We start from the raw sequence: 15435 nt of genomic DNA, 5'->3' as shown, positions 1-15435 counted from the left end.
TCAATCACAAGATGAACATGACAAACACTTCCTATAAAGTGACTTATGCAGACAGTCTAGAAGATCTGGAATTAGATTACAAGAATTAGATCATTTGAAAAAATACAATTGCATCACAGCACTCAAAGGTAGAGAAGTCAGCTGTCTCCATTGAGAAACAGCGGATGTCTGTGTTAGACTAGACGATGCACGGTTTCTCTTCCTCTGTTGCAGTCTGGGTACAAAATGTTCTCTGACAGTAAGAATAGCTCTGCTTTTTTCTCAGTAAGACCTTGTCACGGTTTATCATTTATTCATGAGGCAAATCCTTGGTACTCATTCTGAAGGTAAATTAAGCTCTAAAATATCTTCTCTTTAAATATCCTTGCTTTTAGATGTTAGGTCCTGTCAGGTTTTTTTTTTTTTTTTTGACGTCATCAGTCACCTCTATTTGCATTCTTATGGTGCCAGGAGCCAGACAGTCTAAAATAGTATCAGTTGTGTGATTGTATTAAACACTGTCCAACTTCCTAAAGCAAGACACACCATAAATATTTGCAACTGTGCCATAAATGCAGACAGAGTGAAATAATGAGATAAAGGAAAGGTTCTTTAGAGGTCCAAGTAAAGCACAAAGGCAAATTTAAAGGGGTCGTATTATGAGGAATTAGATTTCTCCTAACCTTTTGAGATGAAATAGTTCAATGTGCTTAAAAAAAGACACTACTGTTCAAAAGGTTGGGGTCATGACTCATGATCATTCTAATACGCTGATTTGGTGCTTAAGAAACATTTTATACATTGGCTGTTTATTAGTACTTGTAAAGCTCATATTAATGCCTTATTCTGCATGACCTTATTCTACATCTCTTAATCCTACCCAATACGTAAACTTAAATGCTACAAAATCTACCTTAAAAAGCAATAAATTAAGAGTTTATTGAGGCAAAAGTCATGGTTAATAGTGAATATGTGTTCCCAATACTAAGTGTTACCAATATTTCTTATTATTATCAGTGTTGAAAACAGTTGTGCTTCTAATATTTTTGAGTAAACTAAGATACATTCTTTTTCAGGATTCTTTGGTGAATAGAAAGCTCAAATGAACAGCATTTATTTGAAATAGAACATTTTGTATCAAAGTCTTTATTGTCACTTTTGATCAATTTAATGCATCCTTGCTTTTTTTTTTTTTAATCTTCATGACTTCAAATTTTGAATGGTAGTGTATACTATAAATTTCAGTACTCAAACCCCTTTACTAAGAGTTTGTACTGTTTTAAATGACTGTGCATTATTAAACAAAGTGTTGTGTCTGTTTGGCCTCTTGTTTAAATCGTTGTTGTGAGCAGATTTGTTTTAGTATAAGGTCTTGGCTACTTTCATTTTAAACACATCCCATTTCAGTTTCGGTCATATTGACAGATCATGACAAAAAAACGTGAAATTAAAACGATGAATCACTGTCAAAATCATAACTGTTGGAGAAAGCTGCGTGTCAAACTGTGCTCAATCAGTCAGAATAATTATTTAACTAATAGCTCATGCAGAAATGCAAATTCTGTCCAGATTTCCTCATCATAATGTTGCTCCAAACTTGCATGACTTTCTTCAGTAAAGAAAAAGAAGCAATTCTTTTTGTAAACGATGTACTGGTCGCTTTTTTTCCGTGCTCGTAATGTGAATTGGGACTGGACTTTTTAAGCTTGAAAAAGAATGTAACAAAAGTGATCCGTATGACTTGCAATGTCAACAGTTTGTGAATGAATCAAACTTGAGTTGCTTCACAAAAGCAGTCTGTTTGTTCATGAGTTGGTTGATCTGGCTCTTGAATCCTGACTCAATGATTTGATCACAATGATTCTTCAGTTAACAGTGTCCCTCTGTTTGTGCTGCATATGATTTCAGAAGACTTTCATTATAACACACAAATCATATGGATCATTTTAATATAACCTTCATGGTACTTTTGAAGGTTAAATCCCTATTCATTATAATTGCATGGAGGGAAAAGGACCTCTACAGAATTCCTTGTTTTGTGTTTCTTGGAACTCAAACATGTTTGTAACGACATGAATGTGAGTAAAAGATGATGAAATGTAATTTTTGGAGTAAACTACTCCTTTAACGATGATTCTCAGTCTTGCATGCTTTTTGATCAAAGCTGTGCCCTGGGATCCTGTGCTGCCTTAGTGATTCCTTTTACATATCAGTTTTTATCAGATAAGCATGTAAAGTTATGTAAATTATTGTCACAGAGACCCAGAAGACCAAGAGGCTTGTTCTGTTGGAGGAGAAAACATACCCCTTCTTTTCATACATGTCCCAAATGCAAAGCAGCCAATAAACCATAGAGAACATCATCTGTTTTGTTAAGTATACATGACAAGATTTGTCTTTTCATCTGAGTTTATTTGGTTTTCACATTTCTGGCTTTGTTCTTAACCTCCTCGTACACTTTGATTGGCCTCTCACATGTCCCACAGCAGTTACATCATAGCTTCATTGATTCTGCCAAAGCCTACAAGAGTAGGAGGAGGTTTGTTTGGGTAGGAACACACCACAGTCAGAGGTCAGAGGAGTTAGTCTGTCTGTGTTCAGGAGGAGAATGAAATGTAAACAGATTGTGTGTATTCAAGACTGGAATCTCTTATTGACTTGCATCAAAAGGGGCGGGGCTAGAATAAGATGACTTTCAGGTTGTCAGATTTATAATTATTGATACCTTTGGCACAAAGGGTGGAACTTATTTACACATACCTGGTCACAATGCAGCCGAAAGTTGCTTATTCATGTCAAAGTTTATCGTTTAATGAAATAGGATTATATGAGACATGTAAACGCAAGAAGCAACACATTTTTCTTATTACAAAGCACATTACCTTGCATTTGGACACTTGTACTCTGGATTCTCGTAAAATCAGCAGCGCTATAAGAACGTTAATCAAAAGCATACCGTTGTCCTCCCACCCAACACTTAAAGACTGATTCGCATCACTCAGCAGGCGTTCTTGGCACGCTTGCTCTTATAAACCTTAATTCACTTCTGACTTTCATGACATCACTTTTAAATCAACTCGTTTACTGTTATGGTTGTTTTTCTTCAATAGATTTCCGATATGGGTTTGAGACGCCACTGGTGTCAATGTAAAGAAAATAGTCGTCATGGTTTTGTTTGGATTGTAACAATGGTTTCACTCAACAGGTGACTTACCTCAGCATCTACAGGTGATGATCAACATTCTTCGATCTGAAGACCGCATCAAACTGGTGAGAGAACACACACGCTGTCAATGACTAACACTTTGGCAGTGAGTTACGTGCAGTCAGGCTGAATGGGTTTTATTGTCAACGTGTTGCCTGAAGCTTGTTTTCTTTTGCTGTGTGTGTAAAGGCACGTTTAAATGTCTTACTAGCTGTTACTGAGGGTTCAATGGTGAAATATACTAATACAAGTGTCAATCACGTGTGACGTGTCGATTTCTGTGCGTGCATCTGCATCCGTCTTTAAAATGAAAGTTCTGTCATTGTTAACTAAACCTCATGACATTCCAAACCCAACACAAAAGTTTCAATTTTCAAATATCTGCGATCAAGAAGTTTTCTGAAACCATAAAATAGCTTTGCGTGACAGTTATATCATTATTCTATATTGAACATTTTCCCTTCAATGATTTTGATCACAAAAACCTATGGCGTTTGGTGTCAAATGATGTCATTTTTACAGTCTATACGTCTTTTTGATAGCTTTGATAGCTCTCAAAAAGGTTGAGAACCACTGCTTTAGAAGAATTAAATATAGTTTTATAGCTCTTTACGAGCTTGACAGTCGTATGGGGAAAAAAGCTGCGTGAAGATTCTTCACAAGGTGTGTTACTCAGAGAAATAAAACCATACGGGTTTGGAAAGACATGAGGGTGAGTGAATAAAGACTGAGTTTTCATTTTCAGGTGATCTATTTTTGTAAGACAATTCAGTTCGTTAAAATGTTTAATATATTTTAATATATTGTGTTTGTGGGCTCTGTTTTTGCACTAAAAAAAACTTACGTCAACTGTTATGTGCAGGCGGTGCGGTTAGAGAGTGCGTGGTCAGACCGCGTGCGGTACATGGTGGTAGTCTACACAAATGGCCGTCAAGACACTGAGGAAAACATCTTGCTGGGGATGGACTTTAGCAACAAAGACAGGTGACTTAAATCAAACAGACCCGTTTAGGAGTTTTGTTTCCTCCTGCAGGGACATTACAGGACATAAAATAAGGCTGTTTTTCTTTCATTCACAGTAAGAACTGCTCTATTGGGATGGTACTGCCACTGTGGAGTGACACCAAGATTCATTTAGATGGTGATGGGTGAGTACTGCCCCCTCTGGGAATGGAGAGGAAATGCTGCTGCTGGCCACTTCAGCATTGAATGCACAGATCTAGATGGCATTAATTAAAAACAATTTTGATTTGATTTGCCCACTGAAAATGAAGACTATGACAATATTAACAAGCATTCATTATTTACATTTGTTATTTAGAAATGTTGTAGTTCTTTTATGACGTGTGATGGCCTTAGTTAACCTCTCTTCTCCTGTCTCCAGAGGCTTCAGTATGACTACCGTCGGGCGCACGCACATCTTCAAGCCGGTGTCAGTCCAGGCCATGTGGTGAGAAAATAAAGTCAATAATTAATGTACTAGAGCAATTTAAATTCACATTTTAGAAATTTCAGTCTGTAGTACATGCTGACCTATTAGAAGGATTTTGTGGTCATGTTCAACAATGGGTCTCCTTTTAACAGTTTTACTTCTTAAAACTGTAAGAGGTCATTTAAGTGCTTAATTCACCCTAAAGCACCCACATTTTTCTTACAATCAACTCTCTTAATCAGGTGAAGTTAAATAGTTTTTTTCACCAAGAGCCGCTGTCTAGTTGGCTGGGTGAATTTATTCACTTGTTTGTTACTGGGGTAGAAAAAAACATCTCCTCAGGGGGTTGGAGATGACACGAGTGGACTGTTTTTCAAATGGACCACAGGTGCTTTGGGAGTTTGACATCTTTAAATATAATAGAGCGCCACACTGCCATCTGGTGACTTTCAAACAAGTACTGTGGTAGTACTATGGTAGTGAATATCAGATAAACCATGTTTAACATGACACCTTGATATACCAATAAATTAAACTATAACAATGATTACTGAACGATTACCATATCCACCACGCACTGCATGGATCTCCAACATACTGTCCAAAAAACACAGTAATACCATGGTACTTTTTAGTGAACAGAAGTTATGAGTGCTGATTCCAATGCAATTTTATAGCATTTAGACCTGTAGATCTTTTGCTTGTTCTGAAGCTGGGAATGCAATGTTGCAATTATTTTGGTGCAGATCTGAGCGCAATTGCTGTTCATATATCCCTAAGCAAACTGAATCTAAGGGAGAAAACTCACAAGGTCCCGAAACAAATGAGCCTGGTGGGAAAATGCCCTTAATCAACTGAGATTAGTGTTTTGTTTCACCAGTGTCATTTTTAACTCAATTTGAGACACCGTTTGATCCTTTTTAAGATTATACTTTCTTGATTGTGAAGTCATAGCATATGGACCCCAAAAAGAGCAACTCGCATCGTGATCATTTACACATTTGCACAGGCCTCTCCATCTTGCTCACCTTTAACCTGCTCTTCCTTCAGGTCTGCACTGCAGATTTTACACAAGGCATGTGAGGTGTCACGAAGGTACAACTACTTCCCCGGCGGCATGGCGCTGACGTGGACGGGGTACTATGAGAGCTGTATCGGCTCTGAACAGAGCTGCATCAACGAGTGGAATGCCATGCAGGACCTGGAAACACTGCGACCAGACTCTCCTGCAGTCTTTGTTGACAAGTGAGTGCAGAGTCCTTGGCACTTGTGAAAACCACAGGCAGATTTAATTCTACATTTTGATTTGTTTTTTTGGAAGTGACTTTTTTCTTTTTTTTTGCATTGTCCTTTTGTGACCAACTGAGACCATGAGCAAAACCAGACATATTTGTTGAGGGTTGTCACAATTGAATGTATCTGTAGGAACTGAGGAGATGCACTTTGAGTAAAGTTGAGTAAAGGGTGCAATGCAATTGGTTGAGCTAGTGTTGTTGTGTTGAGCTAATCATGATGGTCAAACAAACATGTGATTTCTTTGTCAAATTAAACATATATTGTGTGGGTAGTTTTTTTGCACTACGGCTTATATGTTTATTGTTTAGAATTTTTTAAAGATGATGATTTCCCCCAAACAGTAATAATATTAATAAAAAAGTCAAACAAATGAAACAACAACCTTCACCTTGAAATTATGCTCTTTCTTGAACCCTTGATCTACATTGTGTTCTGTTTCTGTTTCTGTTTCTCAGGCCAACAGAGAGGGAGAGGACAGAATGTTTAATCAAATCCAGACTCAGGAGTATCATGATGTACCAGGACTTTGAAAATGTCACGTCCAAAGAGGTCAGCGGGAAATGCAGAGTGCATAAAAACGCAGTTACATACTGAGTGATATATTTCACGACAGGCTCAAAATCATAAGTGGTCACAGGAGAAACATTTGAGACACGTTGCTACCAGGATCCAGCAATGTGTCTCGGCTGAACTCTTGTGATCAGATTTCAGGAGACTGATCTTAACTACAGTTGTAAATAGGATCTATGACATAACAGTTGTTGAGTCTGCAAGTCAATAATGATGTGTGTTTTTCCTTAGATTCGTAGTGAGCTGGAACAACAGATGAACCGCAACCTGAAAGAGTACAAAGAGTTCATAGACAATGAGATGCTGCTTATCCTTGGGCAGATGGACAAAGCCACTCTCATCTTTGACCACCTTTATCTGGTTAGTGCTGCTTTTATCAGAAAGCCACTAATAACCCTACCACCACCGTTTCCACCTCTTTTTATTGGTTTTATCATATAATGATGAGCAAATCGCATCACCCCCCAGCAGACCCTACCCCAGAATTAAAAATAATCTTTAAAAATAAGGTAATTAATTATCCAAAATATAAAAATGATAACAAATGACATCAAATAACCAATTGGTTAAATACATACAAAATAAAATGCAAATAAAAGCTTTTTTTGAAGCACTTGTTTGATAAGAAGTTTGACATGGAAGTTAGTATTAATGTATTAATGTAAAGCTTGTTAGTTCTGTAGAAGAGCAGATGATATTTGTCATATATGAGGCACTAGATGCCAATTTCCCTAAAAAGCCAGTGATTTGCATCGTTCATTTTTCAGGGTTCTGAATGGAATGCTTCTAATCTAGAGGAACTTCAGGAAACTGGGTGAGTTTTACCTTTTACTGGCATCCACAGTTTGTTTTCCTCCCATGCTGTTTTTTCAAGAGACTTCTTCTGTAAATGGGTTAATGTTTGGTAAATGTGAAAGTTTAAGGTGAGTATGTATCATATCACCTCTTAAAGGGCAACATTTTCTCCCATTTCAGCTAAAGTTCAGAGTAAAGCAATCAAAGCTGTTTCTTGCACAGCAAGAAGAAGGGTGTATTTTTAGTACCTTATGTAAGGAACAAGAATAAACTTGCATGCAGTATGGATTTCTATTGTTGTCCAGATGTAATTTCTGGCATCTCCTCATTTAAATTCATTGCTATTTTTAGGGTGGGCTACATCTTAAATGTTACAAGGGAAATAGACAACTTTTTCCCAGGAACATTCTGCTACCACAATATCCGAGTGTACGACGACGAGGCCACAGACTTACTGGCTCACTGGAACGAAACCTACAACTTTATTGTCAAAGCAAAGTAAGCCACTTATCTTAAAAAATAAGCAACAGACTTTTCTCTTTCCTTATCATTTTTCACACCCTCCTTGCTGTTTTGTTCTGTACTCTACAGAAAGAATCAATCCAAATGCTTGGTTCACTGTAAGATGGGTGTAAGCCGCTCGGCCTCTACTGTAATAGCATATGCAATGAAAGAGAACGGCTGGACTCTGGAGAAAGCATATAACTTCGTCAAACAGAAGCGCAGTATCACCCGTCCCAATGCCAGCTTCATGAGACAGCTGGCGGAGTATGAGGGCATACTGGATGCCAGGTACAAGAGAAATTTCCTTTTTTATTGTAATCTGCTATGTGTATTTCTTGTACACATGTAAACATTTTTTTGTACACATTTCTTTCTTCTGTGTACCAGATATTAAAGATGTCTGTTTCTTTTTTCTTTTTTACAATAAAAGTTAGGGCCCAGTGTTGCTTTTGGACCACATTGACTTTCACTGTATAGACAAGACACATCATTTATAAATAACGAAAGAAAAGAAGAAGTAATTGTAAATAAATAAATAAAATATTTATATAAAATAATCCCAAAAAAAAAGAATCAAAGAAACATTCTTTCCTGAAACTATCTTCTTTTTTAGTTGTGGAGAATCAAGTAAGTCACACAGGTTTGAAACGACATAGGTTTTAAAGCTTTGTCTTTTTTCCTTTCAGTAAGCAGCGTCATAACCGCCTGTGGCGTCCTGATTCAGATTGCGATCACCCTGACTGTGAGCAAGCTGCTTCCCCTTGCTGTGTGAATGCTGAGACTGTGGATCACGTCACCCCTGACCCTACAAACCCCAGGGTCACCGTATGCTGTGAGCCTACCGCCCACTCCTCTCCAATTAGCCTAGATCTTGACCCCGGCCACCCACAAAACTACCACTATTACTTCCGCCGCCTGTCTGACTCGGCCCTCGACAGCAACCCTTCCACGCCTGTCCATGCACCGCCTCTGGTGGATGTAGATCGGGTCTTCATCGAGGTTGCCGATGTGGAGAAAGATGCGCTTCTTGACGATGAAACCATCGAGGGGCGCGACGGCCTTAATTTACCCCATTTCGGTGTCCCAGAAGAGGGTACGACCGCTCGAACTTGTTCTCGAGGGGCGGAGCCTTTGGAGGAACTACGTCTACGCTTGGAGTTCAGCACGGTGGAGGAGGAGGATGAAGAGGAGGCTCAGAAAGAGCAAGCAGAAATGGAGGCGTTAGCAGAGGGAGCGAAGAGAGGAGATGGAAATGAGGGAGAAAGGAAGGATAGTGAGGAGTTGTCAAATGAAAAGGGGATTGATCTTGCAAGCCTGAACCATCTGTGCAATGAGAACTCCAACAACAATAACCACCTCAGAACGCAACAAAAGCTCACTGTAAGTTTCTCGCATGATCGCACCAAGTATTAGCACCTTGCACCATTTGCATCACATATTATTTGCTTTACATAGTTTTTTCTTGTCTTTTCTTGTTCAGGAAAGTGCCCATCTGAAGCAGCATGCTAAGCCGAGGCTTGCTCCTGGTTTGTTGTTCGCTTCCAAGCCCACCCAGAGTGCTCTGTTGGAGACTAACAGACAAGGCCTTACCCCTTTACCCCTCAATAGTGTGCCCAATATCTCTATTCAGACGCCACCCTGTGCCAACTTGCCAATGACAGCCAAGTGTGGTAAGCTTGCCTCAGATCTGTGCCTTGATGCCAATGCAATGCCCTCGGGGCATAAAGATAAGCCAGATGGCAAATCTCTTGACAAAGAAACTGAGAACCGGACTCCGATGCTTGAGGCCAAAGGGGAAGGAGATTTCAGAGAGAAAGAGACTGATGCACAAGGTTCCTCTGCACTACCCAGGAACGAGAGAGAGATGAAGGGCTTGGAAAATGCGGAGGCCGCTTGTTCTCCACAACAACAAGAGGCTCTGATGCAGCTGCAACGCTCTGGCCTTGTTCGTCGCCGAAAAGAGCGCTTGGAAAAACTCTCCGGTCTCTTCCAGGAGCGTGCACGTGCAAATGAGCAACGGGGAGCAGGTTCAAGCAAAACCGAGGATGCAACAAACAATTCCAGTGATCCAACCGACCCTTTCCACAGGCCTTTTGGAACACGGGCAGAGTTCGCTACCGAAGCAGAAGTGCCACTGACGAATGAAGTCTTGTTGGCGGTCCTCGGGTCAGGTGGCCAGACACCGGTCTCCTCCCCGCATGGTTCCACGCTCACCCGCAGCTCCAGCAGCGACAGCCTCCGCAGCGTACGCGGCAAACCAGGCCTTGTGCGTCAACGTACCCAAGAAATTGAAGCCCGAATGCGACTTGCAGGACTTACTGTACCTTCTCGACTAAAGCGTTCCAACTCTCTCGCCAAACTAGGCAGCCTCACCTTCTCATCTGAGGACTTGTGCTCCGCATGCTCCTCTGATGCAGGGACCCTTCTCATGCTATCATTGTCCCCAGAACCTGAGCACTCACTCAGCCCAGAGTGGGCCAGACCGTGGCCCTCTTCCTCGTCCTCGACCTCCACCAACATGGAGGTCTTCAACCAAGGCGAAGCTGGACCTGAAGAGTCCAAGAGCTGACAGCGGGCAACAGTTTTAGAGCAACAGTACCAGTTCTGCAGCGATGTTACTGAGATATTTATATTTATATATTTTTTAAACATTTCAGCCACATGGGGAAAATTGGCCATTCACAGAAGTTCTTGAGGTGAACAGATCTAACAAGTTGGGTAAACAGTGTCTTCTACAAAAGAATTGCTTTCTGTTATGAATATAAAAATAATATTCAATGAATCCAAAACCTTCTGGACAGGCTCAATAGATGTGTATTGCACTGAGTGACGAACAGTTCATGAGGTTTTCACTGCTCTTCCTCTCTGCTGTTCTGAAGCAAAATAAGCACTCGCCATCCCAGAGGCCATTACTTGAAAGCGTCAAAATAGACTATTGTGTAATGTTTCCATCAGCCCACCCATTTATCGCACCATAAATCACTTAATTGTCGCCCGGTATGAGTCACAGATTCCTTCGGACATGGTCACACATTTGAAAAGGATTTTTTTTTAAATCATACACCCTGCTGTGCTCATGCTTCCTGGCTGGATGGTGAAAGGAAATGGACTTTTTGCCGTGACTAGGAAAGGTTTTTTTTCTTTTTTTTTACTATGTTGATTGACTCTTTTTATCATTCACAGAGCACTGATGATTCACTCACAGGTTTCAAAGTAGTACCTCATACCAGTACAGTACTGTTGTTCGTAAACACTTCAGTCTTCACACACATCGCAGTGTGTGTGGAGGCTCATTGGGAAAGCTGATGGAGGACCACCAAAAGGAGATTTGTTTGGGATTCTTCCATCTTTTTAATACTTGATGATGGTGTTGAAAGACAATCAGAAAATCGGAGGCAACTTCAAGCTGCTGTTTTCAATCCACTGAAACGCTCATACGGTTTCTGTTCTTACGAATGTGACTGTCCATGTTGCTGTCAAAATAGCGGTAGGGTTTTGGGGAAATGTTTGGGTCACTATTACTGTTACAGTCTCTAATAGCACATACTTGTTCTTGTAGAGATTTTATATCATTGCAAACTCCTCCATAGTAGTTTCTCTAGCAGAAGAGCTGCTCCATGTTTCCAAATGTGATACAAATGAATCATTTACCCATGTAAAGAGTGACTGTTATTTTTAAAGACTTGTTCCTGAGGCAGTGGCTTGTTTATGCCAACCTGAACTGAAGCGTTTGCAGTTTGCTGATGATTCCCACCATGTTATGGCTTTACTGTTCTAACTCTTTTTCCTGTTTGTACTCGCTGTCAGTTTTCCATAATGAAATCAAAGTAAGGTAGATTGGCCTTTTGAACCAGATCTATACATAGGTAGAACTGAAGATGGTCGCTCTGGTACAAGATCAGACAACAATTACAAGGCAAAGGTGTGGCATGGGTTTCAATAACTGTTAAACTGTGAGTGTGTGTCTGTGTGGGTGAGTCTCACAAAAGCATGTCCAGGTCACATTTCGCCCCAAAAAATCAGAAGAGAAAAAATACATTTTAAACTATATTAAATTATATTGTGCATTTAGGAACTGAACCCCATTTTTATGACTATGAACATACAAATAACTTGTCTTTTTTATTCTCATTGCTCTCAATGGAAATTCCCTTTAAATTCATACTAATGCAGTGTAATACAAATACTGCTTATAGTACTACTACTTGAATTGGCATAAAATAAAAGCCATACAACAAATATTATCTAAATAATACATCAAGAATATACTGCTTTGCAATAAAGTAACAAAATATATGTATATATATTTTTAAGCATTACAGTAATGGTAATTTAAAAAATAGGATTCATTTGAAGCATTTAAGCAAAATATAATTCCTTGTTTTTGATTTTATAGATTTTATGTGATATTTGGGGTAAAAAAAAAAAAAAAAAGTACCAGACATGTTCTTGATAGTGATAACCACCTCTGTGTCTGAGGACACTTGCCATACCAGTTGTTGTGATCACACAAGCTTTGATGATAAACCCACCAATGAATCAATCCAACTGTTTGTTCATATCCTGGTGTCAACAGCCCTTTATTTACCAATCAGTCGGCTGATTACAGCTTGAGTTAAAGTACTTGAGGTTCATTATTATGCAGCATACTTTTCCAATATTTTTTAAACTGATTTTGTACATGTATCTATGCTATCACATTGAGTTTGAGCAACAGAAATGTGAAGTTTGCGAGTGTGTGCGTGTGAGCGGTGCCTTGAACAGCGGCTACACCATTACTGTGAACTATTTATGAACACAAAACCCTTTCAGAGAAAATGTGTGTGCGTTTTAATGTTAAAAACATGAGCAGGCTCATAGTACATGCACACGTCTCCGCTTCCTCACATATACACAGCAGTACACTGTATGTAAATATGTATGTTGGTCATATAACAGAGAATTGCTCATGGTACTTCCCATCTGAAAGTCAACTTGAATCAGTTTCTCTATCCTGTAGATGGCTGCCTGAATGATTTTTGGTTGATTGGACAAGTATCAACACTATTTAATGTTCCTTCTGGGGCCTGAATATAAAATCTAAGAGGAAAAATAAGCTAGAAAGCAGTTTTCTGTCATGAACCGTTACATGCATCCTTCTTGAATGTGCCCTGAACCCTCCTCTTCTCACCGAAGTCTTTGCCATTTTGTGTCTGATGCCATATTGAGGTCAAATGTGAGTCAGAGATTACAAATGAAATGTTATTGGTTGCCTGCATTGTTTTGTGTCATCAACATCAAGTGCCTTACCCAGAAGCACTAGAGGCATTGTTCTGTGTTGACTCCCATTTGATAATGTTGAGGCCAATGGGTTACATGGGCACATTTTAAAGCTGGCAGACATTTTCCTACTGTACACTCCTAAATTTGATTGTTGTATAAGAGAAAATAGAAACAGATCATTGACATTTGGTATTATTTCATTTTAATTAAAGATGAAGACACTGCAAACTCATGAAAGCCGTTAGAGTTGTCAAGTTTGGGGAGGTTATCCTTTCCAAAGGAGCAAGGAAGGATTTTATGCTTTTTTAAGTATGAAGTGATAACCAAAGTTTTGTGTTGAGAATCAATATTAAATACCACATTTGTTGATGCTGTTGCTTATGGAACCACCATAGATTCAAGCTATTTGCATGGGAGAGACAGTGGCTTTGTTTTTGTTGAGAATGTTACATTGGTTCTGTTCCCAAATCATCCGTAGACTTTCCTCTAGTTGGATATTGAGCGTCATTTTGTGAATTAGCGATGCTGATTAATTGCGATGCTCACAAAATAGGAGCGCTCGCTTCTCCTCACCAGGTCACCATTGTTTTCATTATTAAGTATGCAGTAATTTTTTTTCTTCTTTTTTTGTACTGCAGATTTGCTGTAGTTTCAATGCATATTGCACTTTGTACATTTTGTTGATGTACTGTATGTGTTTATTATGGGAATAAACTTTTTCATGCAATCTTTGTTTGTTTTTCTTGTCATGTTTGCTACATTTACTGGCAAAATACTTTAATCTAGGCCATTTTAGACTCTTTTTTGATTGGTTAATGCACTCTAGTATAGTATTATGACATCATAGTGTGCCATCTGTGCTCAGTATATTCTGGCATGGTTGTGCAGTTAGATCAGCCAGCTTATGCAACTACAGGCTAGACCTCCTTGCTCGCATGACGTCAGAGGTTTTATTGCAGGCTTTGAGGTTGTAAGAGGGTGGTTAATGGCCTTCAAGTCTTCTCAGAATAAGTGCATATGATCGGTCTGTGAATAAAATTTTCTCGCTAATATAGGGGTGAAATGCAGCTGGTACTTTACAACTGGTCTTTTGTAAAGAAATAAAGTTATGCAAGTGGACATATCAGTGAGGAAGCAGAAAATGCATGATCCTTTATGATCAAAAGATGGAGATAAATGATCATGATTTTATTTTGTATTGATGCCCTAGTTATTGATAAGGTAATTAAGTGTCCCTAACAAGTACATGGACACTTTTGTCACAATTAAAAAATGTCTGATGACACAGAAAATATCCAACAATAATGTATGTGTTTATCTTTTAAAACCTACAGTAACAAAACCTATTTTGATTCAAATGTGTGCTTGTGCTCACAAAGGCTGCATTTATTTGACCAAAAATACAGTAAAAAAAAAAAAAAAATACATATTGTAAATAAAAAAAAGTAATATTGTAAAATATTGCAAATTTAAATATTAAATATTTTCTATTATAATATATTTTAAAATGTACTTTGTGTTGGCAAAGCAAAATTTTCAGCATCATTACTCCAGTCTTCAGTGTATCGTGTATCTTCAGAAATCATTATAATATGCTGATTTGGTGCTCTATATTTTCGTGAAAACCATGATAAATTTTTTTAGGGTTCTAGATCTTTTTTCTAGTTCTAGAAATAAATAAATAAATAATTTATTAACTTATTATAATTTCCACTTGGTTTGATATTTAGTTATATAATGTATAGTGACATGTGGCTGAAATGACCAAATATTTTTTGGGACCTGTGAAATAAATATGTCCTCCTGATGGTCTTTCAGAAGGAGTCACCAAGTTCTTCCACAGAAGCCTCCGATTCCACCTCTGTGTGGCCTGTTTTCTCTCTTCAGTCTCAATGTCTGGTGAACTGTGTGCTGAAGTCATTTCTCCTTTATTATCTAAGAGAAAACGAGAGCATCCTGTTATGATCATTGCCATGGTGACCAGTCGCATAACAGGAAGATTTATAAGGCTTTGTTCCCATGTATTTGCAGCTTCTTTTCGTGCAAACTTTAGTCGGTATCTCTCTATGCGATCACAGTTTCTACTCCCCTTCTGTGAATTATATCAGGAAACTTCTAAACTTTGGCCATGGAGACTGGTACACAGCTGTAAAACTGATAAAGTGGTACCATACTGATACCATGCTCTCCTCACGTCCTGTATCTCTGTTACCATGACTATCAGTCAGTGTCTCAGTTTACACTAGAGGTCCAGTTGTCTTTACGTTCACTGCTATTTTGAGAAAAGCACAGAGCCGCAAGACAGTCACACTATTACTTTGTATCATTGCACCCTTGGTGGAATGTGTGTAGGTTTTGATCAAAGGAGCGTAGCTTAAAAAAGCTCCCTGAA

General features: G+C 38.8%; 1 protein-coding gene across 3 annotated transcripts in view; it reads left to right on the top strand.

Annotated features, from left to right (window-relative positions):
- ssh1a (slingshot protein phosphatase 1a) overlaps positions 1 to 11787 on the top strand; it is a 37537-nt gene extending 25750 nt beyond the window's left edge. For all 3 annotated transcript variants that reach the window (XM_084413560.1, XM_084413562.1, XM_084413561.1), the window contains 12 exons: positions 3185 to 3249; positions 4047 to 4168; positions 4264 to 4332; positions 4569 to 4634; positions 5667 to 5861; positions 6368 to 6461; positions 6714 to 6842; positions 7250 to 7296; positions 7629 to 7775; positions 7869 to 8069; positions 8468 to 9161; positions 9262 to 11787. In XM_084413560.1, the coding sequence (XP_084269686.1) occupies positions 3185 to 3249; positions 4047 to 4168; positions 4264 to 4332; positions 4569 to 4634; positions 5667 to 5861; positions 6368 to 6461; positions 6714 to 6842; positions 7250 to 7296; positions 7629 to 7775; positions 7869 to 8069; positions 8468 to 9161; positions 9262 to 10350 (2918 nt within the window). In that variant the 3' untranslated portion in view covers positions 10351 to 11787. The remainder of the gene's footprint in view (positions 1 to 3184; positions 3250 to 4046; positions 4169 to 4263; positions 4333 to 4568; positions 4635 to 5666; positions 5862 to 6367; positions 6462 to 6713; positions 6843 to 7249; positions 7297 to 7628; positions 7776 to 7868; positions 8070 to 8467; positions 9162 to 9261) is intronic.
- Positions 11788 to 15435: the final 3648 nt, after the last annotated feature.

Source organism: Rutilus rutilus, assembly GCF_951802725.1.
Source record: "Rutilus rutilus genome assembly, chromosome: 7".
NCBI lineage: Eukaryota > Metazoa > Chordata > Actinopteri > Cypriniformes > Leuciscidae > Rutilus > Rutilus rutilus.
Note: the sequence above shows the minus strand (reverse complement) of the source record. Positions and strands in the feature narration are given on the sequence as shown.